The sequence below is a fragment of the Triticum aestivum genome, chromosome 5A (assembly GCF_018294505.1).
Source record: "Triticum aestivum cultivar Chinese Spring chromosome 5A, IWGSC CS RefSeq v2.1, whole genome shotgun sequence".
Lineage (NCBI taxonomy): Eukaryota > Viridiplantae > Streptophyta > Magnoliopsida > Poales > Poaceae > Triticum > Triticum aestivum.
In genome coordinates, this window is record NC_057806.1 from 463,361,825 (window position 1) to 463,381,893 (window position 20,069).

A 20,069-nucleotide genomic window follows, 5' to 3' on the forward strand; every position below is an offset into this window, starting at 1 on the left:
AAGGTTTCATTCCGTTTGGACTCCGTTTGATATTCTGTTTCCTCGAAATACTGAAATAGGGAAAAAACAGCAATTCTGGGCTGGGCCTCCAGTTAATAGGTTAGTCCCAAAAATAATATAAAAGTGGAAAATAAAGCCCAATATAGTCCAAAACAGTAGATAAAATAGCATGGAGCAATCAAAAATTATAGATACGTTGGAGACGTATCACCCCACCATAGCGATAGTACACGCACTTGTCACCATCGTTTACTACAAAGCCGGCAGCAGTTAATGTTCTTTCGAACTTCTCATGCCACTCCTTAGGAGCTTGTTTAAGGCCATATAAAGACTTTAATAACTTGCACACCTTTCCTTCTTGACCAGGTACTACAAAACCATCTGGCTGATCCATGTAAATTTCCTCCTTCAACTCTCCATTGAGGAAAGCCGTCTTAACGTCCATTTGATGAACGAGAAGACCATGTGAGGCAGCCAGTGATAGTAGCACCCGAATTGTGGTCAGTCTAGCCACGGGTGAGTAAGTATCAAAGAAGTCTTCACCTTCTTCCTGGGTATAACCCTTGGCCACAAGCCGTGCCTTATACTTTTCAATCATACCATCAGGTGTAAGCTTCTTCTTGAACACCCACTTACATCCTACAGGTTTGCACCCATAAGGACGGTCAGTGATCTCCCAGGTACCGTTAGCTAAGATGGAATCCATCTCGCTATGTATAGCTTCCTTCCAGTAGTCAGCATCAGGAGATGCATAGGCTTCTGAAATAGTCCTGGGTGTGTCATCCACGAGGTACACAATGAAATCATCACCAAAAGACTTTGTAGTGCTCTGTCTCTTACTCCTCATAGGAGTTCCATTGTTACCCTCAACAGGATTCTCAACGTGTTCCATCGCAATGGTGGGTTCAGGAATTACAGTGAATTCCTCACTAGATGGAGTAGGTATCTCCTGATTTGATGAACTCGACATATCCTTCATAGGAAATATGTCCTCAAAGAAAATTGCATCATTTGATTCCATAATCGTACCAACATGCATGTCGGATACCTCAGATTTTATTATCAAAAATCTATAGCCGATGCTATGAAAAGCATAGCCCAGAAGAACACAATTCACGGTTTTTGGTCCAAGCTTGCGCTTCTTGGGAATTGGTATATTGACTTTCGCCAAACAACCCCAAGTACGTAGGTAAGAGAGTTTCAACATTTTCCTTTCCCATTCCTCAAATGGAGTCATGGTCTTATGCTTTGTAGGAACTCGGTTTAGGACATGACACGCAGTCATTAGCGCCTCCCCCCACAATTCCTTGGATAGACCCGAAGTGTCTAACATGGTGTTAACCATATCAGTTAGAGTTCGGTTATTTCTTTCGACTACCCCATTTGACTGGGGTGAGTAGGGAGGCGTCCTCTCATGGATTATACCATGTTCCACATAAAACAGATCAAATTCATTGGAAAAATACTCTCCACCACGATCGGACCTAAGCCGTTTAATTTTTCGATCAAGTTGGTTCTCTACCTCAGCTTTATAGTTTTTAAAGAAAGTCAAAGCCTCATCTTTTGATTTCAGAAGATACACATAACAATATCTAGTGGAGTCATCAATCAACGTCATGAAGTATCTCTTTCCACCTTTTGTCAACACGCCATTCATCTCACAAAGATCAGAATGTATAAGCTCTAGTGGCGCCAAGTCTCTTGCCTCTGCAGTCTTATGGGACTTGCGAAGTTGCTTAGTTTGCACACATACTTGGCACTTCGAGCCTTTGACAGTAGAGATTTTCGGAATTAAATTCATATTGGCTAACCGCGTCATGCAACCAAAGTTAATATGACAGAGTCGTGAATGCCAAATATCAGACTCATTATTGTGGCAAACATTATTAATAACTTTAGTGCAAATATCTGACAAAGATAGGCGGAACAAGCCTCCGCACTCATAGCCTTTTTCAACAAATTGTCCACACTTAGAAATTACAACTTTATTCGATTCGAAAACCAATTTAAAACCATCTCGACATAAACGGGAACCGCTAACGAGATTTTTATTGATGGACGGCACATGATGAACGTTCTTCAGACGCACAGTCTTCCCCGAAGTAAACTTCAGATCGACCGTACCAACACCTCGAACGATGGCATGTGACCCGTTCCCCATCAGCACGGGTGAAGTCCCTGTTGCCTGATAAGAAGAAAATATGAAGGCGTCAGCACAAACATGTACATTGGCACCGGTGTCAATTAACCAATCAGGGGATTGAAATACTGAAAGGATGGTAGGAAAAATACCGTACCCTGATTCCTTCATATCAGTATCACCGATGACAACATTAGCGGACTTGCCGCTCTTCTCATGTTCGCGCTCCTCAAAACGGTTAGGACACTTCGGAGCCCAGTGATTAGGATCACCGCAGACATGCCAAAGTCCCTTCCCCTTTTTATGAGAATTCTTCTTGAAGTTGGTAGAATATGATGGCTTGTTCTTTATATCAAACTTGTCTTTACCCTGAGTTTTGTTCTTATTGTTTTTGAACTTGTTGGGCTGGGAGTTTTTCTTCTGTACCATGTGGGCACTAGAACCTTCCTCAGCAACGCGAGCACGTGTGTCCTTTGCTCTCGCCTTCTCTTCAACATCAAGACTACCAATGAGATCCGCAACGGAAAACTCCTGTCTCTTGTGTTTCAGGGGAGTAGCAAAATTCTTCCACGAAGGTGGAAGCTTGGCAATGATGCCTCCGGCAACACACACTTGAAGTACTCAAGTTCTTTTGCGAGCGACTGTATCTCATGAGCCTGCTGTACAACAGGGCGCTCATCAGTCATCTTGTAGTCATAGAATTGCTCCATGACGTACAACTCGTTGCCGGCGTCCGAGGCACCAAACTTGGCCTCGAGCGCAGCCCACATGTCCTTGCCGTTGTCAAACGACATATACGAATCCACAATGGAGTCATCAAGAACACTCAGAAGAGCGCCTTTAAAGAGGGTATCGATCTTCTCAAAAGCTTCCAGCTGTGCTGGATTAAGATCGCCCTCAGGCTTGCCCTTGATGGCATCATAGCAGCCCATGGTCTGAAACCAGTAGACTGCTCTCGTGTGCCACCTCTTATATTGCGGCCCCTTAAAAGCAGGCGGCTTCAGATGCGCAGTAAAACCACTCGGAGTAAATTGCCTATAATCAGGTTTTTGGATTGTTGGAAATATGAGCAAATTACTACGAGATTTAATCCGAATAAACAAAAGATAAATCATGACCACAACAGCAGAGATTAAACTAATCATGCGAACTAGCATAGCAGATGAACATATCACATCTAGGACACATACTAGAAGCATGAATTCTACCACGATCTTGAACATGAAGGATAGAATCACATACGGTGCAGCGGGTGCAGCACCGCCGGTGTTGACGTTGTCGCCCATGTCGTCGAGGACGAGGTTGCCGAGGTCGGGGAAGAAGTCGTCGTTCGCGAAGTCGTCGCTACCAGCAGTCGCGCGAGTGCGCTCCCCAAAAACCTGATCGCCCCTCTCCCGTACAGGATCATGAGAGGCGGGGTTCCGGAGGCCTGTTGTCCCTTCTCGCGGTGCACGCCGGAAGGAGGGATGGAGAAGACTTGCTTGGTGGCGCAATGATCTGGAACGGTGTGGTGAGAAACCATACGAAGCGGCGGCGGCTAGGGTAGACGTCTGCCTGACTATATAGTGCGGGTCGGGTAGGTCGTGGGAGTAAACCCCACGTCCGAGTCGTCACGATCCAAAAGAATCGAAAACAGTTCAGTAATTAACGCATCCGTTAATTATCAATTAATGACTCATTAATTTTCCCATGCAGCAAAAATATAGACAACGTGCATAGCTCTGCCCTCGGCTCGGCTCAATCCCGCAACCCGCGGCGCGGCGCGGCGCGGCGCGTCGTGACGAGGCGTGGCGAGGCGAGCGAGTGTAAGTCTCCTCTTCTCATGCTCATACAAGTGGTAGAAGAGCTCACCTTATAAAGAGGTGCAACTCTCTCTCAACTTCTGGGGTGGGACTAAACTTTAACCTCACTCACTCCGTTCACATGTGTGCATGAATGGTCCAAGAGAATTTCAGAATTTTAGTTGGGCTTTGAGCCAAAGTCCTACTAGCAAAATTCCAACAGGTTCAGCCCATCAACCTGTGAAAGTAAACACCTGTGACTTTGCAATGTTTAGTTGAGGTAAGGGTATCCTCAAAAAAAAAAAAGTTGAGGTAAGGGTGGAGAAAATAACCATCGAGCGAATGTGACCACTCATTCCAAGATGGTTTACTGATTTACGTGCGTGGTTCTTCCTGTACGATCGGACCGAATGTGCGAGTGTCAAATCATCAAACATCGTCATCTTTCTCACCGAAAGATCGATAGCCCACACTGTCTCGTCATTTCGTGATGTACGTCGTTGCCTGATATACATCTTTTTTTTCTGCTTAGTAAATAAAACTTACAAAACTAACAAGAGGTTGTACATTGTGTATGTGTGCACGCGCGCATCGTGGGGCACTTATAAGAAGAACATCTTTCTAGAAAAATAGACATAAAATAGAGCTCCTTGTTTTGATCATTTGATGATAGCATCAACCAGCTAAGATTAGTTGCCTACATAATTAATACCTTCGGAATGAAATGATTGGTTTGGTGCTGATCAATGGAGCGCACGTTGTCCTCACCAATTCTATATAGGGCCGTTGGTAGATGATTGGGTTGCTATCAGCGTTTCTCCATCAAAATTTTGGGTTTACGACAGAACGAAACGAGAAAGAAATCACACTAACACAGACGGTTGGAAAAACAAGAGAAATTGCTACTATCAAGCTATCTCTTCCATGTGTTCTTCATGCACATTGTTTGGCTTGCAAGTTTTGGTCTCCTGCCTGTTATGTTAGCTAGAAGGAGATAAAGTTCTTGGTCCCCTACGAAAAATAGGTTTACTTGGGAGGACAATGGTGTACAGCATAACCCAAACCTTTCTCAAAACCTAAAGCTCCACACGTTCACATTGCTCCATTTGGTCCATAGGGTATACCTAACGTGCCAAATCTTTCCAAAACCTAATGTGCCGTTCCTTTCCTTCTCAAAATGTCCACCTTGTTCCATAAGATAAATCCAAAGATTTCCAACCTAAACCGAGCCCTTCCAAAACCCAACGCTCCACTCCTCCAACGTTCATATTCTTTGGACAGAAGATACACACGATTGCACCTGTCTCGTTCCTAACAACCATGTGGAAGAGTGTGATTATGTGGGTAGACATGCAGCTCTGAATCAAACCGACAAAAAGAAGCCCCTGCCTGAAAGCAAGAGTTCAATGGAAATATGGACTGGTCGCAACGATGGATGGTCCCTAAAAACTTACTCTCAAGACCAAGTTAATTTATGATTTTCATAGTAACTTTGTCGAAACTCATGTTTCATTCCTTACTAAACTGGAGTCACTATCTAATTATAAGAAACTCATTTCAAACATGCAACAAATCTGTTGAATACTTGAATTATTGTGCCTCCTTTTTAAGGCATAATTTGTGATTGCCGAACTGTGTTTTTAGGACAATTTCATAATTACCATGTAAAATTAGTCACAAAAGTAGACAAAAGTGGTTCAAACACACGCTCGAATAGGCAAAAACAGATTAGGCAACACAAGGTTATCATAAACCACCACAATACCAAACTTAGCAAGTAAAGCTGACTTTTTCCTAGACAAGGAAAATGCAACGCGTATATGACAACGATGTCAGAACAAGCCAGTAAAGGCAAGAACACGAGTTTTCATCTAGAGATCACCTCCAGAAACCGAAGATAACGCCATCAAGGAGATGACGTAAGAGCAATGTCGTTACCAAGTCTAGCCGATAAAGACCATATCGAGTCTTTTGGCTTGGCGCACAAAATCTAACATCACTTGATCCAACCAATGAAGGCAGACTTATTCCCGACGATTGCGTCAATGTGCATCTAGATTTGGCATCATCCGATGACATGCTATGAAGGGGTCGCCACTCCGCCCTCGATGCCCCTGCGACTACCCATCGGTGCCACCGCCCTGGCTTCCATGCCATAATCCACCGTGAGACATCCTCTAACGGGCAACCACCATGAAGGGAGATCAACAAGAGCCCTACCACCGCCATCCGTCGCAAGATCTTTGCTCATGGCATCCCCCGGCGGAGGAGGAGGAGGAGGTTGGAGGGAGGTATGGTAGAGACGCTAACTTCCTTAACTCCATTTTTTATGTAATAAAAAAGATAGAGAAATGTGCCAACCAATCTCTGTATCTAAAAATGTACACGACCAACGAATATTATTGACCTTCTGAACGATGATAAACAAACCCATATTTCCATTGTTCTAGGCCGTGAGTTGCCAACAAACATCCCGATCCTGCCCGGAATATTATCCACCGAATGACATCTGATCCGATCCCATTTAACAAGAGCAAACTTGCCAAAAACAAGTCCGTTGGTTCGATCAAAGCCTCGTCAGGTCCATGGAAAACGGGCTGTGGCCAGGGTGGAAGATTCCGGCCGGTCGGCCAGCCGCAGCCAGCCGCGGTGTGGTACAGAGCTACGTGACGCCGACGTACCAACCAAGCGAAGACAACCACCGTCTTCCGAGTGAAATGAAATCGACGACTACGTGGGTGCCAAGGCCGCTACGTGACGGCCGCGAACTCTGCTGGGCACTGTGATAAAAAGTCGTCGAGGTGTCGTCTCCCATGGCCTTGTTGCATGCCCACGAAGCATGTAGTGCTGCACAGTTGTATAAAAACCGGAGATGCCGCGTGGGCCACGGAGCTTATGGTAGATGTCATAAAAGATCAGTGCGCAGCTAGGCATTTTGCTTGGCCGCTCATCAAAGTGTTTACGAAGGCATTGGCTCTGACAAATGGATAGCAAATCTCATGCTACATCAGGTAAAAGTGGGCATTGCCTAAAACCAAAGGTAAAAGTGGGCATAGTTTTCTTACCAATTCCTGCGCTGTGTTCGGGAGATTCCGTTCAGCAGTCGGTTGGAAGAAGGCCTTCACTGTTCGGAAGAAAGGGGGTGCCTAAACCAGCTTGACATAATCATAGACTGAATGGGTCGTCGACAAAATGATTGGGAATTTTTCCCAGACAATTTCAAAATTCCACCACCCGTTGGTTAATCAAGAGGTGGTGGGTACTAGTAGCAGTACTAGCGAAGCAGCCGCCATCAGAAAAAACAATAGCACGAGCCAAATCAGAAAGACAGCCGCTGCTTGCAAAGCATGCCCCCACAGCCCCCCCCCCCCCCCCCCCCCCCCCGGCCTAATAACAGGACAGCTAAGTTCGCCGGTGATTCGCTCGTCTAAAGGTCACTCACCTAGCTTCATTTCGTTGTATTTCCTCGTGTCTGGAGCCTGATGGGAGGTTAGTTAGGTGGTCGCCAATGATTGAGGATTACCTGGCTGTGATGGGAGGAGCTGGCTGGCCACATTGGTGGCCTTCAGGTGAGATGGACACGGGAACTCCATCACATGCCCCGGTTCAAGCAGCGGCCCCATCCCTGCCCGGCGATCCCTGTTGGGGAAGCTGTAGCATTTCTCATGCCGCACATGTAGAAATCTCCTGCATGCCAACCGCCATCGCCGTCGGTCCAGTGCGCGATGAGCATGGCACCAGCACGGCGTGGTCGCAATCGCTACAGGCGGCTACAGGCAAGAACTCGGGGCAGTATGTTAGTTCAGAGAATTGATGAAATGAAAATACCAGAACTTACCATCAACTTCTAGCATCATGCCTCATGGCTCCATGCTCAAGATATTGCAATGGGGCCTTTCAAGGCAAATGCACCCCTCGTATCTTTATTCTAGAATGTTATAATGTCACAAAGGCACAAATTAAGTTGCAAACGAGGGCATTCCGTGCCACATTATTATAGGAACAAAGAGCTTGGTAGCCATTCGCTGGGCATTTGAAGAATGAAAGAACAGATAGCTATGGACTAGATTCCCTCGAGACTTCTTATCCTCAGCTAAATGACTAGCAACTTCAGTCTACTTACATGTGGAACAGTGGAAACAAAGTGTGCCATTATTAGACAAAGTTCTATATACCAGTTGCAACTGTAGCTTCCGTCGATCGATTTCACAGAGATGCGCCCGACTCCCAGCTCAAGAGTTTGTCACGCTTTGCAGCAGGCGTTGTCTAGGGCTCGGAGGGTAAGATCAGCATACTGTTTTTACCAACCGACAAGTCACCAAAATGAGTCGAAACTGACATTATTCTCATGCTTCCTTCAGACTCTGGCTTGTCTACTCCAATCTATGGGCTTGCCTTGAGCAAGATGGAAGAGAATGGAGCAATTCTATACCCTGATCCAGTAAGTGGCACCCCTTCCGGTGCAATATCGTTTGGTGATTCCAGGTTGGTATCCACCTGCAATAAGGACACAATAGCAGTTTCAGGCTAATTATCCATTAAACTTGTACTCCGTCCAATCCATATTAATTGACGCTGCTCTAGTACAAAGTTAGTACAACATTATACTATAGCAGCGTCAATTAATATGGATCGAAGGGAGTAGCAAGTTCAGAACTAAGCCACTTGCTTCCAGAAAATTGCAAAAATCTGTCTTTCTCGGAAAACATTGTGGAAAAAAATCAGTAGATTTATCCAGGCAATAGATGTAGTAGCACGGGAGGAACTAGACAGTAAGACCACCGAGTTACAAAAAGTTAGCAAGACCAAAAGTATGCATACCACACGGTTCCAGTGTTTATGTTGAGGGGCTGGGGGAATCACAGCATCCACAGAATAGTCATGGGCATTGAATGCCAAATAGATATCTCCACCAGAATTATGGTCGTGTATCCTACATTAATTGCCAAACAAAACAGTTGAGAAGACAAGAACCCATTGGCCATTGCAACCAAATTACAACAATACTATCATATGGTCAGAATGAATTACACGATCAAAACTGAAAGCCAAACTTCCTTACGTGAATGCCAAGAATTTGCTTTCCAGGTTATCCCAACAATCCTCGTGCCAAGTGACATCATTCTACAATCAAGAAAGATCAGAATGCAATGAAAATCTTTGGAAGAAAAATCAAACCAAGAGTTGCATACTTGCATCCTACAAAAGCTAGGAATTGTCGTTTCTAACATGCAATGCACAATAAGAGACCAGGGAGATCACATACTTAGCAAATGCTCGACAGAAACTAATAACCATATTTCAGTAAAGGAAGAAATGTTTATTTTCAATACGCCACTGCAAGAACACTAAGAATTTGAACATACTTTACTGAGAAACCTGTCCCGTTTCAGTATTGGGTGGTTCTGACGAAACTTAATCATCTCTGAGAAAAACCTGAAATGGCCATATCTTCTTTCCGCCAACTGTATCACACGGACACGGGGGGAAACAAGTTAGCATATAGATGTGGCACATCCATAACACATTTTGAATGGAAAACCAAAATAATATGTAACCTGTCCCCACTGGAAATTATTTATGCAGGTATCATGTCCATAGCTATTATTGTTTCCATAACGTGTATGACCATATTCATCTCCCATCAACATCATCGGGGTGCCCTGTTACAAAAAAATGTACACAATTAGCAATTTTTACATTATGCAATACCACGTAAAAGACCAACTGTGGAGTGATCAACAATAATTACTTGAGAAATCATTAATGCCACATGGAAGTTCTTCATTTGTCTCGAACGCAGAGCCAATACATTTGAATCATTTGTTTCTCCTGTTTGGCAACAAGACCAAAATAGGTTGTTACCAACAGTTAATATGTCAAATCTTTCAAAAACAAGCATCGAATATATCAATATTTACATAACATGATGGCGTTAAGTGAAACAAACTCAACTAATGTTCCCTCCAAAATATGATAACCATCCATGGTTGTATTTTTTCCGAGAAAACAGAAAGCTTGCATTTCGATGCATTGATATAGAAAGAGTAGTAACCGTAGAAGCCTAAGACTACGCTGAAGCAACCGACCACTCAAGACAAGACCACAACCAACGGTCGCAAGACAGGCATTACAACAAACATCACCAAACCAACCCTGGCCTAGATGCCATCCACACAAACGGACAGAACACGATGCCCATCACAAGAAGAGAGAATCCAACTCCGCAAAGAAGGGCAGAATTGGGCTACTCCGCTTTGGAGGCGACATAGTTGTATTTGGTCTAATCGTGATACAAAAGCTCCAGTACTAAGACTATGCATGAGTCCTGTCAAGTGTCAAGCATACTACAAAATTAATTTTAAACTAAAAGAGCATTTTGTGTTCTCCTTGTTGTGCAATACTATACTTCAGTCAAATATCTTAAGAACGGCGGCTCTGGAGATCGCCTCTGTGTGGTTGGGTGTCTCCTCTGGCTGCTTTGGTGGTTGAGTCGTCGACCCATTGGGTGCGCGGCCTCGGGGCCCGTGTGCTGTGTTGCTGATGTTTGTAAGCCGGAGGGGCGACTCCGGGTCGTGTGGTAGGGTGTCGACTAGGGTCACTTGGGTGGCAGAGTAGTCGGCCAGTTGGGGGCGCAGCCTCAGGGCCGGTGTGTTTGTATGGCTCGTTGTATCGGTTTTCAGCCACTTTTCCTTCCTAACTAGCCAATTCTCTTCTTATATATGAAAAGGCAGAGCTCCTTGCTTGCTCGAAGAAAAGAAAAAAACTCGCTTTTCAGCTGCTAATTTCAATGTGAAGAGCAACGCATGATAATGAGTAATGATGGTACCTTCAACACCACAGTTCCAGCTAAAATTATCATTGCATCCATCACGTCCACCTTCTCCATTAGCGTCGTTGTGCTATATAATTTTGGTCGAACAGAAACCATATTAACATAGACACCAGTACTTGTATAGAAGGACCTTAACTTTATAGTGTTTTGGTATACTCAAGTTACCTTTAAGTTGTATGAAACAAGGTCACATAAGGTGAACCCATCATGTGCTATTATAAAGTTCACACCATGATGAGGCTTCCGCTGGTTCACCTGCCAATCAATATCACATCAAAACTTGATTTTACACGTCATCCTGTTTTGAACTATGTAATCCTAAATCTTCCACATAAAAAGAAGTCTCAAAGCTTATTCACAAGAGGCTCCTAGCACCTCCATACATAGAGAACTGGTTTAAATTTCGAAATGACATCTCCAACAATACCGTTTAGCATTTGAGTGGATCTTGGAGGAATTAATCAGAATGAGCATTGAAAACAGTGCAATTAGAATTGCATACAAAATAAATTTGGAGGTTGCATATGTTAATAGCATAAGCTGCACCCTGATGACACTATGGAAATAGCAAGTGTATAGTTTCAACTTTCAACAACAATGAAGGCTTAAGCTCAGGAATTTCTTTTTCGCAAACACACACATAAATGTGTGTTTCCTGTATTTAGCTTAGGGATTTACAAATACTTTAAAAATTACTACAAAACATCAAGAAACAGGGCTCCAAAAGAAATTATGTATAGTGATGATATAACCAAGCAAGGAAAATCTTCAACTGATGGATAAAAAGGCAGGCAGGGAAAGAGCGCATCTGAACAAAATACCTGGTAGAGATCAGCAGATCCAGACACACGAGTTGCCAACACCCCCTTCATACCAGGGTCACCCTGCAAAAACCCTCGAAATGATTAGCGGCATTCAATCATTCATCAGTGCTTGCAGAAATAAAATTGGAAATATAACAAAGAAATTAATCAGGACAAACTCTTTTGCAGAAGTGCACTCTAAATTCAGATCAAACGTTATCAAAATCCACTGATGCTAAAAAGGAAATATCTTGGTTTTGTAGGTCTTTGATGATTTAGTTATGATTGATTCAAAGACATTATGCTATGGAAAGCATGAGCGAGTGGAAGCAACAGCAGTCCATGGAAAATTGGGTCAGTAAATTTGAACAGGCCGAGGAGCCTCATACATTCTTGAAAATTCTATATTCTTCTGTGGTAATCTTTCTCTCTGTTCTGGGCTTCTGGCCTTTTTTTATCTTTCTAAGTTTTATATCTATAACTTGGTTTTTGTCAATATAAATGTAAGAGGATACTTATTTTCGCCACGACAAAAAGGTCATGAACAAAGCCATCTAATGATCTGTCTTAAGAATATACGGAAACAATCGGGATTTTGGAGAATGGTAAAGATCAGGATCGGGATTTAGCAAACAGTACCTTGATGAACCTTCGAAGATCGTCTCTGTACTTTCCATTCCATTCAGCCCACCTACAAGAGCATTTGATTATATCTTAGAAATATTGGCAATATTCACCAACAACATTGAAACATATTCAGGTCTTCATATATTTGAAATTACCGGCAACAACTTTAGGCAACAAAAGGGACCACCATATGAAAAGGAGTACAGTTGTTAAGTACTCCCTCCGTCCCATAATATAAGAGCTTTTTTGACACTGCACTAATGTTAAAAATGCTCTTATATTATGGGACGGAGGGGGTAATTTATAAATAATCATCAGAGCATTACATCAGCTATGTTAGAAAAACAGCAACTCTTTGTGCTACACTATCATCGCAATGTGAAAATAGTTTAGTGCTAAAGAGGAAACAGAAGTAAGAAAAATATACATATCCAGTAATTTCAATACACATAGTGCAAAATTACCTGTCCCAATTAGGGAAACGCCCTACTAGATAAAGACCTCCACAATCCCAAGGTTCAGCAATTATCTTGCATCGAGATAACACAGAATCTTTGGCAATTTCCTGTGACCAGCAAAATAAACAATGAAACAAAATAACAACAAACATCATAGGCTGATAATTCTACAAAAACACTAATGCAGGCTATCAGATGAACATTGCAGTCTTGAGAAGGTGTGATATATCATTTGCAATTGCATAAATGTAAGGGGACATTCAAAAGGTCACACATTCATAGGACCCTCAGGTTCCTCTAAATCTACTTCATTAATGAAGAGCTGAATATCTGATGATGAAATTTTGCATGATTGAACTAAATATCTGCCCGACAAATAGTTCAACAACTGAGAAAGACAAAGCAAATACAGCATACAATGTTGTGAAGTCAATAAATTTCAAGGTGACATTGGTTCATGTGAATTCATTAGGTCACAATTTGTATCTGATCAACCATAGTAAGATATGGACAATAGTTAATCTAAGAACTTATGTCTTGTGTTTTTATGATATCAATGAACTTCATTTGACTAAAAAGAGGAAAATTGTATCTCTGATTTGAAGTTAAACACTACAGTTCTGCAACTATAAAATTACCCTGATGAGTGGAGGAGCATCAAGAGGACTGCCATCTGGTCCACGGCAAAGGACACTTGCAAGGTCAAACCGAAATCCATCTATGTGATACTCCGTAACCCTTGAAGCATCAAATAGCCATGCAAATAAGAAAACATACTTAAAATATGATGAATTCTTTGAAAAAAGAGATCATAAGAAAATACTTGGTCTGAATTTTGTATCAAGATATGAATGAACTACAACAGTGCATTTTTCTTGATCCTTTGGCTGCCTTGCACTAATACATTTAATATAGGATTTGTCAGTGCATACAATACTTTGATAAGGAGATCCCTAGCGACATCACTCGTTCAAGGTTGAAAATACTTAGTCGGTCCACTCACAAAGCACAAGAGTCACCCACCTAGACTCCCATGAGAATTGGTTGCTACCTGATGCTTCTACACCATGTGTACTAAGGAGTGAGGGAACAAGAATGATTGGCAAGCGAGGCTCAGTCTGGAGGCACAGCAAGCAACCGGTCCAACCAGAAACTCAGTGTGGGTTAGACAGGTCACACATTTTTTTGGTCTAGCCTGTTCCGATTGAACTGGCTCCTATTCACTTCGCTGGTGTGAGTGGGTATAGAAGCAGAAGCCCACCTCTTTTAAGAACAAATGGAAGTCATGAGCTTCGCTCCCCTCCTATGGTTACAGCTTCCATGTCACCCTAGGATTGGGAGTTCCGGAGTTTCCCCGCCAATGTTTTTGTTTCGTGTGCAAGAACCGTTTGTTGGGTGAGTTCTTGCTCAAAGGCTATGACATTGGCACTTGTTGCTGGCATCAATTGCTCAAGCAACTCGAGTCATCCATTCCCATTGCCTGAAGGCCAGGCCTCCCCGTATATTAACTGAAGAAGTCAAGTGACCTCATCAACTATAACGTGTCACAACCCAGATGATTTGATGGCTATGAATTAATGTGTGCAGTGTGTACTGCAACATAGAGGTAGTTTTCAGTAATTTCAGTCTATAAGTATCATCTTGATTTGATCATATAGATCCGACAGTTCAATTCCACATGCATATTTACTCCCTCCGTCCCAAAATTCTTGTCTTAGATTTGTCTAAATACGGATGTATCAAGTCAAGTTTTAGTATTAGATATATCCGTATCTAGACAAATCTAAGACAAGAATTTTGGGACAGAGGGAGTATTTACTTGTTAGCACTTGATTGTGAGAGTGGAACACATGTATAAACAGGTGCTATCGAAGCATTGACTATACTGATTAATGAAGACTAAAGAGAGGATCAACATGAAGAAAGAAATATGCATAAACTAAAATGCAGTTGCTTGACGTATAGAACAACATGCAAGTCGTGCATACCAATGTCTCAAGCTGTCGAGTACGAGTTCCATGACCACAGGATGGTTGCAGTTTAGTGTATTCCCTGGATTAAACCAAGTATACTGTTAACACTTAGGAGTAGACACAAGTTCCACTTACTTGAAATTTTAAACGTACCAGAACATTAAGTACCTAGCCATCTAAATGTTATATCAACCAGATAATTAAGCAGGCTTTCAATATTTTTTTAACAAGGTTTCCTTATAGGTAGCAATGTGGCAGTCTCACATCAATGCATGGGTTGAGAAATATAGTGGCTGCAGCCAAATAATGACCAAGTGAGAACTCTTAACCCTTCTACCAGTCAATATAGCACCTAACGTGGCTGCAAGGTTCAGTCTGATGGCATGACGAAGATAATAAAAATAGATTGAATCAACATTTATCATTTGAAATACATCACAACAAAGTAGCGGCCAGATATGCAGTTTATTTGCCTAGAAGCACACAATCGCAAGATAAATTAGCAAGGTACGTGGTTAGTAAGTGGATCAGCAAAACAAGATACATTAACATCCTTAAAAGCCGGAGCAACAAAGAACATACAAAGCATCAGGTAGCACCCTAGAACATGCTCACCTATCACAAGCACGTCACAAACAATCAAGTAACAGAAGTTCAGGAATCATGGTTTTACCGCATCCCGAGAAGTTCAGCAGTTGAGAGTTGTTCTTCGGATCTAACATGTAATAAACCTGCATGAATGAAAGTAGTGTTTTTGGTATAAATCCATGTAAAACCTGAAGCAGGTGTACACTTCTAAACACATTGGGATTTAGAACGGATTAACTTAACCTGGTCACAAATTTTACTTAGCCTTCTAAGACCAGTGACTGTCTGACCCATTATAAAATAACAGGTCAAAAGGGTGGAGTGAGCAAACCCATACACAAATTCTGAGTTAAGCAGCCCTATTCCGATTCTAACCTAGTCCTCTTCAACCCGGAACAAAACACAACCTACACATTAGAACTAAGAAAAGATAGAGTGACAAGCAGATAGGTGCCTTCGTCGGCTATAACTCAAATAGATAAATCACCTTGTTGTCGATGCCACGAAAAGAAGTAACATAAGGATTAGCGTCATCTGCTTCATTTGTATGGTTGTAAACGACATCCAGAATAACCTACACAAAATGATGATACCACTAAACACATGTTATCATGTGGGATGAATAAGAATGCTACAATAGGTTGCCATATCTACTGGATGTCAATACCTCTATACCAGCTTTATGCAATGCCTTGACCATCTGCTTGAGCTCTCTGGAAGCAGCCAATGGTCCACCACCAGCACTTGCATAGCGGGTCATGGGAGCAAAAAAATTGATTGTAGAATAACCCCATGTATTGACCTTCCAATTGAGAAGATGAAAAGTCATTCCACAATTGATTCCACTGATGAACCATAATGATGACATCATGCACAAAGTGGCATATCGGAATTTTTACCATGTGGTCCCTTGGGTTAGGGTACCTCTTCAACTCCAGCTCATCAAACTCAAAAACAGGTAGCAACTCCACTGCATTAACTCCGAGTTCAAGCAAATGCGGGATCTACAAAACCGCAACTATTGCATGCATAAGTCATTAAACAATAGGCTTGAAGCCTTGAACACTGAAAGCTAATATGCATATCAGGTTCCCAAAACTAGATCACTAAAATAATAGTCGGAATATATTTATTTCGCTAATAACTTCCAGTAAGGACCAAACAAATAATTGTTGTTACAAGCCACACAATAAGAAGAAATTAAAACTTACTTTGTCGATGAATCCTAGGTAGCTTCCGCGAACAGCTGCATCAAGCCCACTTGACTCATCCGCAGTGAAAGCGCGAACGTTCATTTCATATATAACTAGATCTGTCTAGATTAAAGAACATAAGAAAAGCAGTGAACTTCATGTTTGGGATGCTTTCTGCATTTATTCTATGAAATGATTCTAGTACCTCAGGCAAATGTGGAAGCTGGTAATCAGCACCCCAGTCAAAAGGAGAGCTATCAAAATCATATGTTCCAAAAGGCTGGCTGGGCTTCCCGTTATCAACCCCAAAGTAATTTCGACCAGAAACTAGTTTCGCGTAAGGGTCAAGAAGAATAATGTTGCTATCAAACCTATGGCCTTGTTCCCATCCTTGAGGACCATTAACACGATATCCGTAAAGAACTCCAGAAGTGGGCAACCCCTGAAAGTACAGTTATAGAAGGCTTCATTCAGCATATATGCATGGGAAAATACATAGGAGCAAAATAGGCACAGATTTCTCCTCCTAACTATAAATATTGTAAAGAACATAAGGATGTGTTTTCAGCCAAGACCAAAAGAGAACATAAGGATTTCTCCTCCCAACAATAAATATTGTAAAGAACATAAGGATATGTTTTTCAGCCAAGACCAAAAAATATAGATGTTCGCCGGCGTTCTGGTGGCTCCGCCTCCGGCGGTACGAATCTGCGTTCCCTTCCGGCTCCGGATTGCCGGCGGCCATCCTTCCATCTGCATAGGCTCTCTACCCCGCTGCCTCTCCGACCCCGTCCGCCTACACGCCATGTCGGTTCCAAAGCTCGCGTTTTTCGTCGGCAACATGTGCAGCCCCACCCCCATCAGAGGTAGTGGTCGACATGCAGGTTGTCTCCGACATCTTTGGATCCTGATTTGGCGGCTTTGAGATTGCTTGGACTAGGCCAGGCGAAATCCATGCTCGGTTTGCCGATGCAGGTCGTTTCCCTTCTTGGAGGCGCTGCCATGGCCTTTGTCCGTGCACCCCTTCGAGTATGAGGGGAAACCCTAGGTCCGGTTCTCCGGATCGGATGGCGACGACGTCACGACATCATTCCCCTTCTTGAAGGCGCTATCTTGCTAGCTCATGGTGTCCCGGTGTTGGAATTGAAGATTTTTTATTGAAGGGTTTTTCTCCCCGATTTCATCCAGAAACCACAAAAATCCTTGCAGTCATGCTAGAAGTGACACAGTGAGATAGCCAAAGTTATGAGGCTACACTACTCAGTAGTGCATTTTGTTTCCCTTTATGAATGAGTTACGTGATAAGACCAGTGCTTTCAAAATATATGATTCTCATAAAATTAAATCTTGTTTTGAAGAATATGCAATACAGATACACATGAGACGAATGATGGGATTCTTGTTCCATAAATGCCAGCCACACCAAGTTGTCAATACTGAAAAGAATAATGCCTTATCTTCGAAGGTACAGATAACATCAAAGCTTCATAACAATACCTCCACCGACACATGCCATATATCTCCAGTTTTGTTCTTCTGGCAATCTAAAGCAAACTCCACAACTTTTTCACTTTCTTCATCCTTGGTTCCTCTGCAGGGCAATCCAGTATGTCAGACGTTGAGACGAATCATATTTCATTGGAAAGAGAATGCGAGATGAACAAGCTAAAGCACAATGCTGATCAGCAAAAGGTTATTTCAACCAGGCCAACACCCCAGATCAACTAACAAAATGCAAAATGGCAACCTGGGAAACAAATAAACATCGTTTTGTGCACGATCTGCAACATACACAAACAGTTGATCAAAGTGCGACGTAAGGATGTGTTTTGGCTTTATGAACAACTTGTTTTGCGGAAAACCAGGATTCACGAGTCCTGGCCTAAAAGGCAAAAACAGTTTAACTTAAGTGACACTGAAAGCAACAAAACCACACAATTTAGGAAAGGTTGTCTGTACCTCTCAGGAAGCTTGATGCAGAGGGTGACAGAAGAAGCATTTTGAGAGAAAATCGCAAAGTTGAGACCACTTTCAACCTGCGACACTCCTAGAGGGGATGCTTTGCCGGAAGAATATTTCAAGGGCATTTCGGTACCCGCCGTTGCGCTTTCCCTTTCCTGGCGGTGTTGCAGAATGAACATACACTTTAGCAAAAATAACATGGTACAGAATGAGGAATAAGAATACGCAGCATCATACAGTTAATGAATACAAACATATTCGCTTAGCGTGAAGTTTTACCAGGATGATAGCTCACGACATGCCAAATGACCATGAATGTATATCAAACAAACAGTTCAGTACACTGGTAGCTAAATGGATCGACGAACAAATACAGTGTACTATACAACCATACGGGGCATGAACACTTGAGTGTGGGGCGATACCTCGGTCACAATTCTCCCAGCATTACCAGTCTGAGCTCCCACCGAGGTACTCCGCACGGACCTAAATCGCTGTGCCTGCACCACGACAAAATCCGCTCTGATCAATCCACCAATTAGAGCAGAGGAATGGATGCACGCCGCGAAAAACAAAAGTACGAAATCGAGACACCTGCCTTTCCGAATTGCCCTCCTCCGCACCCGGGCGCGACCCCAAGCCTGCTCGCTGCCACACTGCACGGGAACCACGACCAAACACATGCATCGTTCAGCGCGGCCGCACGGCAGGAAAGCAACAAAATGCAGCGCGGCGAAACGAGGTCTCGCGAAGAGAGAGGTTAAAAACCCACCGGTTAGGAAGCGCGGGGCGGACGGAGCTGCTGCTTCGGCGCGCGGTGGCGGCGGCGGCGGGGCGCAGCGGGGAGCGATTTGTAGAGGCCGCCGAATCCATCCAAATGCGGGGGTGCTGGGACGGGGTGGCGGGAGGGATTTGGCTCGGGGCCGGGGCTTAGTTATAGGGGCTCGTGGACACGGTCATGGGGCGGCTCGCGGCTCTCGAGGTCGAGGGAGTGGAGCGGCGATGGGGAGCGCAAGTCGGAGCAGGAGGAGAAGGATGCGGTGATCTCACCTCGGGGAGGGCGCGCGGAGGAATGGGGGCGCGGGGGCGACGGAGATGGGTGATGGACACGTGGTGTCGCATGCGCGGGGCGGGGGCGGCGGATAGGGAAGTGGAGTGGACGGAGGACCTTGGCTCCCTTCCGGCCCCGACGTGTGGTGTCGTCTCGTCATGTGCTTTCCATACAACAGTTACCGGTGGTCTCAGTAGACGAGAAACGGTCGAAATCACGGACAGAAGAGGTGGGAAACTTGCTTTACCGAAAAATCTGAAAATAATTATCCACGTATCTTTATCTTTACCTCCTTACCTATATATATATATATATATATACTAATATATATATATTATATATATATATATATATACTAATAAACCACGCATCGCTTCTGGTGGTACGTCATAAAAACAACCCTCGAAGTTGGCAATAATTACCCACCAATGCCACCCGTAAGTGGCAAAAACGATTCGTTTTTAATTTCTAATATCGCTCCAGGGTTCTGTTATTAAAGGTGGATACAATATAATAGCACTAATGCATGAGCAGTGCGATGGCTGAGGCAATGATGCTCCACACAGGAGACCAGGGTTCAATCCCTGGTTCTCACGCTTTTTCTCTTTCTTTTTACCAAGCGCAGTAATGGGCCAGCCCATGTGCGGGTCGTGGCGCC

The 20,069-nt window shown here is 43.4% G+C and overlaps 1 protein-coding gene across 1 annotated transcript; it reads right to left on the bottom strand.

Annotated features, from left to right (window-relative positions):
* Positions 1-7,803: 7,803 nt before the first annotated feature.
* Positions 7,804-19,514, bottom strand: LOC123104041 (isoamylase 3, chloroplastic). Its single transcript, XM_044525762.1, has 24 exons — positions 19,133-19,514; positions 18,959-19,016; positions 18,786-18,860; positions 18,358-18,515; positions 17,896-17,989; positions 16,604-16,840; positions 16,417-16,521; positions 16,105-16,209; positions 15,873-16,007; positions 15,693-15,779; positions 15,291-15,348; positions 14,633-14,696; positions 13,283-13,382; positions 12,651-12,751; positions 12,199-12,250; positions 11,578-11,640; positions 10,922-11,011; positions 10,751-10,823; positions 9,674-9,753; positions 9,480-9,584; positions 9,288-9,386; positions 8,984-9,045; positions 8,743-8,854; positions 7,804-8,418 (listed from the first exon to the last, which is right to left on the bottom strand). Exons 1-24 carry the CDS (start codon positions 19,231-19,233, stop codon positions 8,305-8,307), a joined length of 2,328 nt encoding a protein of 775 aa, XP_044381697.1. The 5' UTR covers positions 19,234-19,514; the 3' UTR covers positions 7,804-8,304.
* Positions 19,515-20,069: the final 555 nt, after the last annotated feature.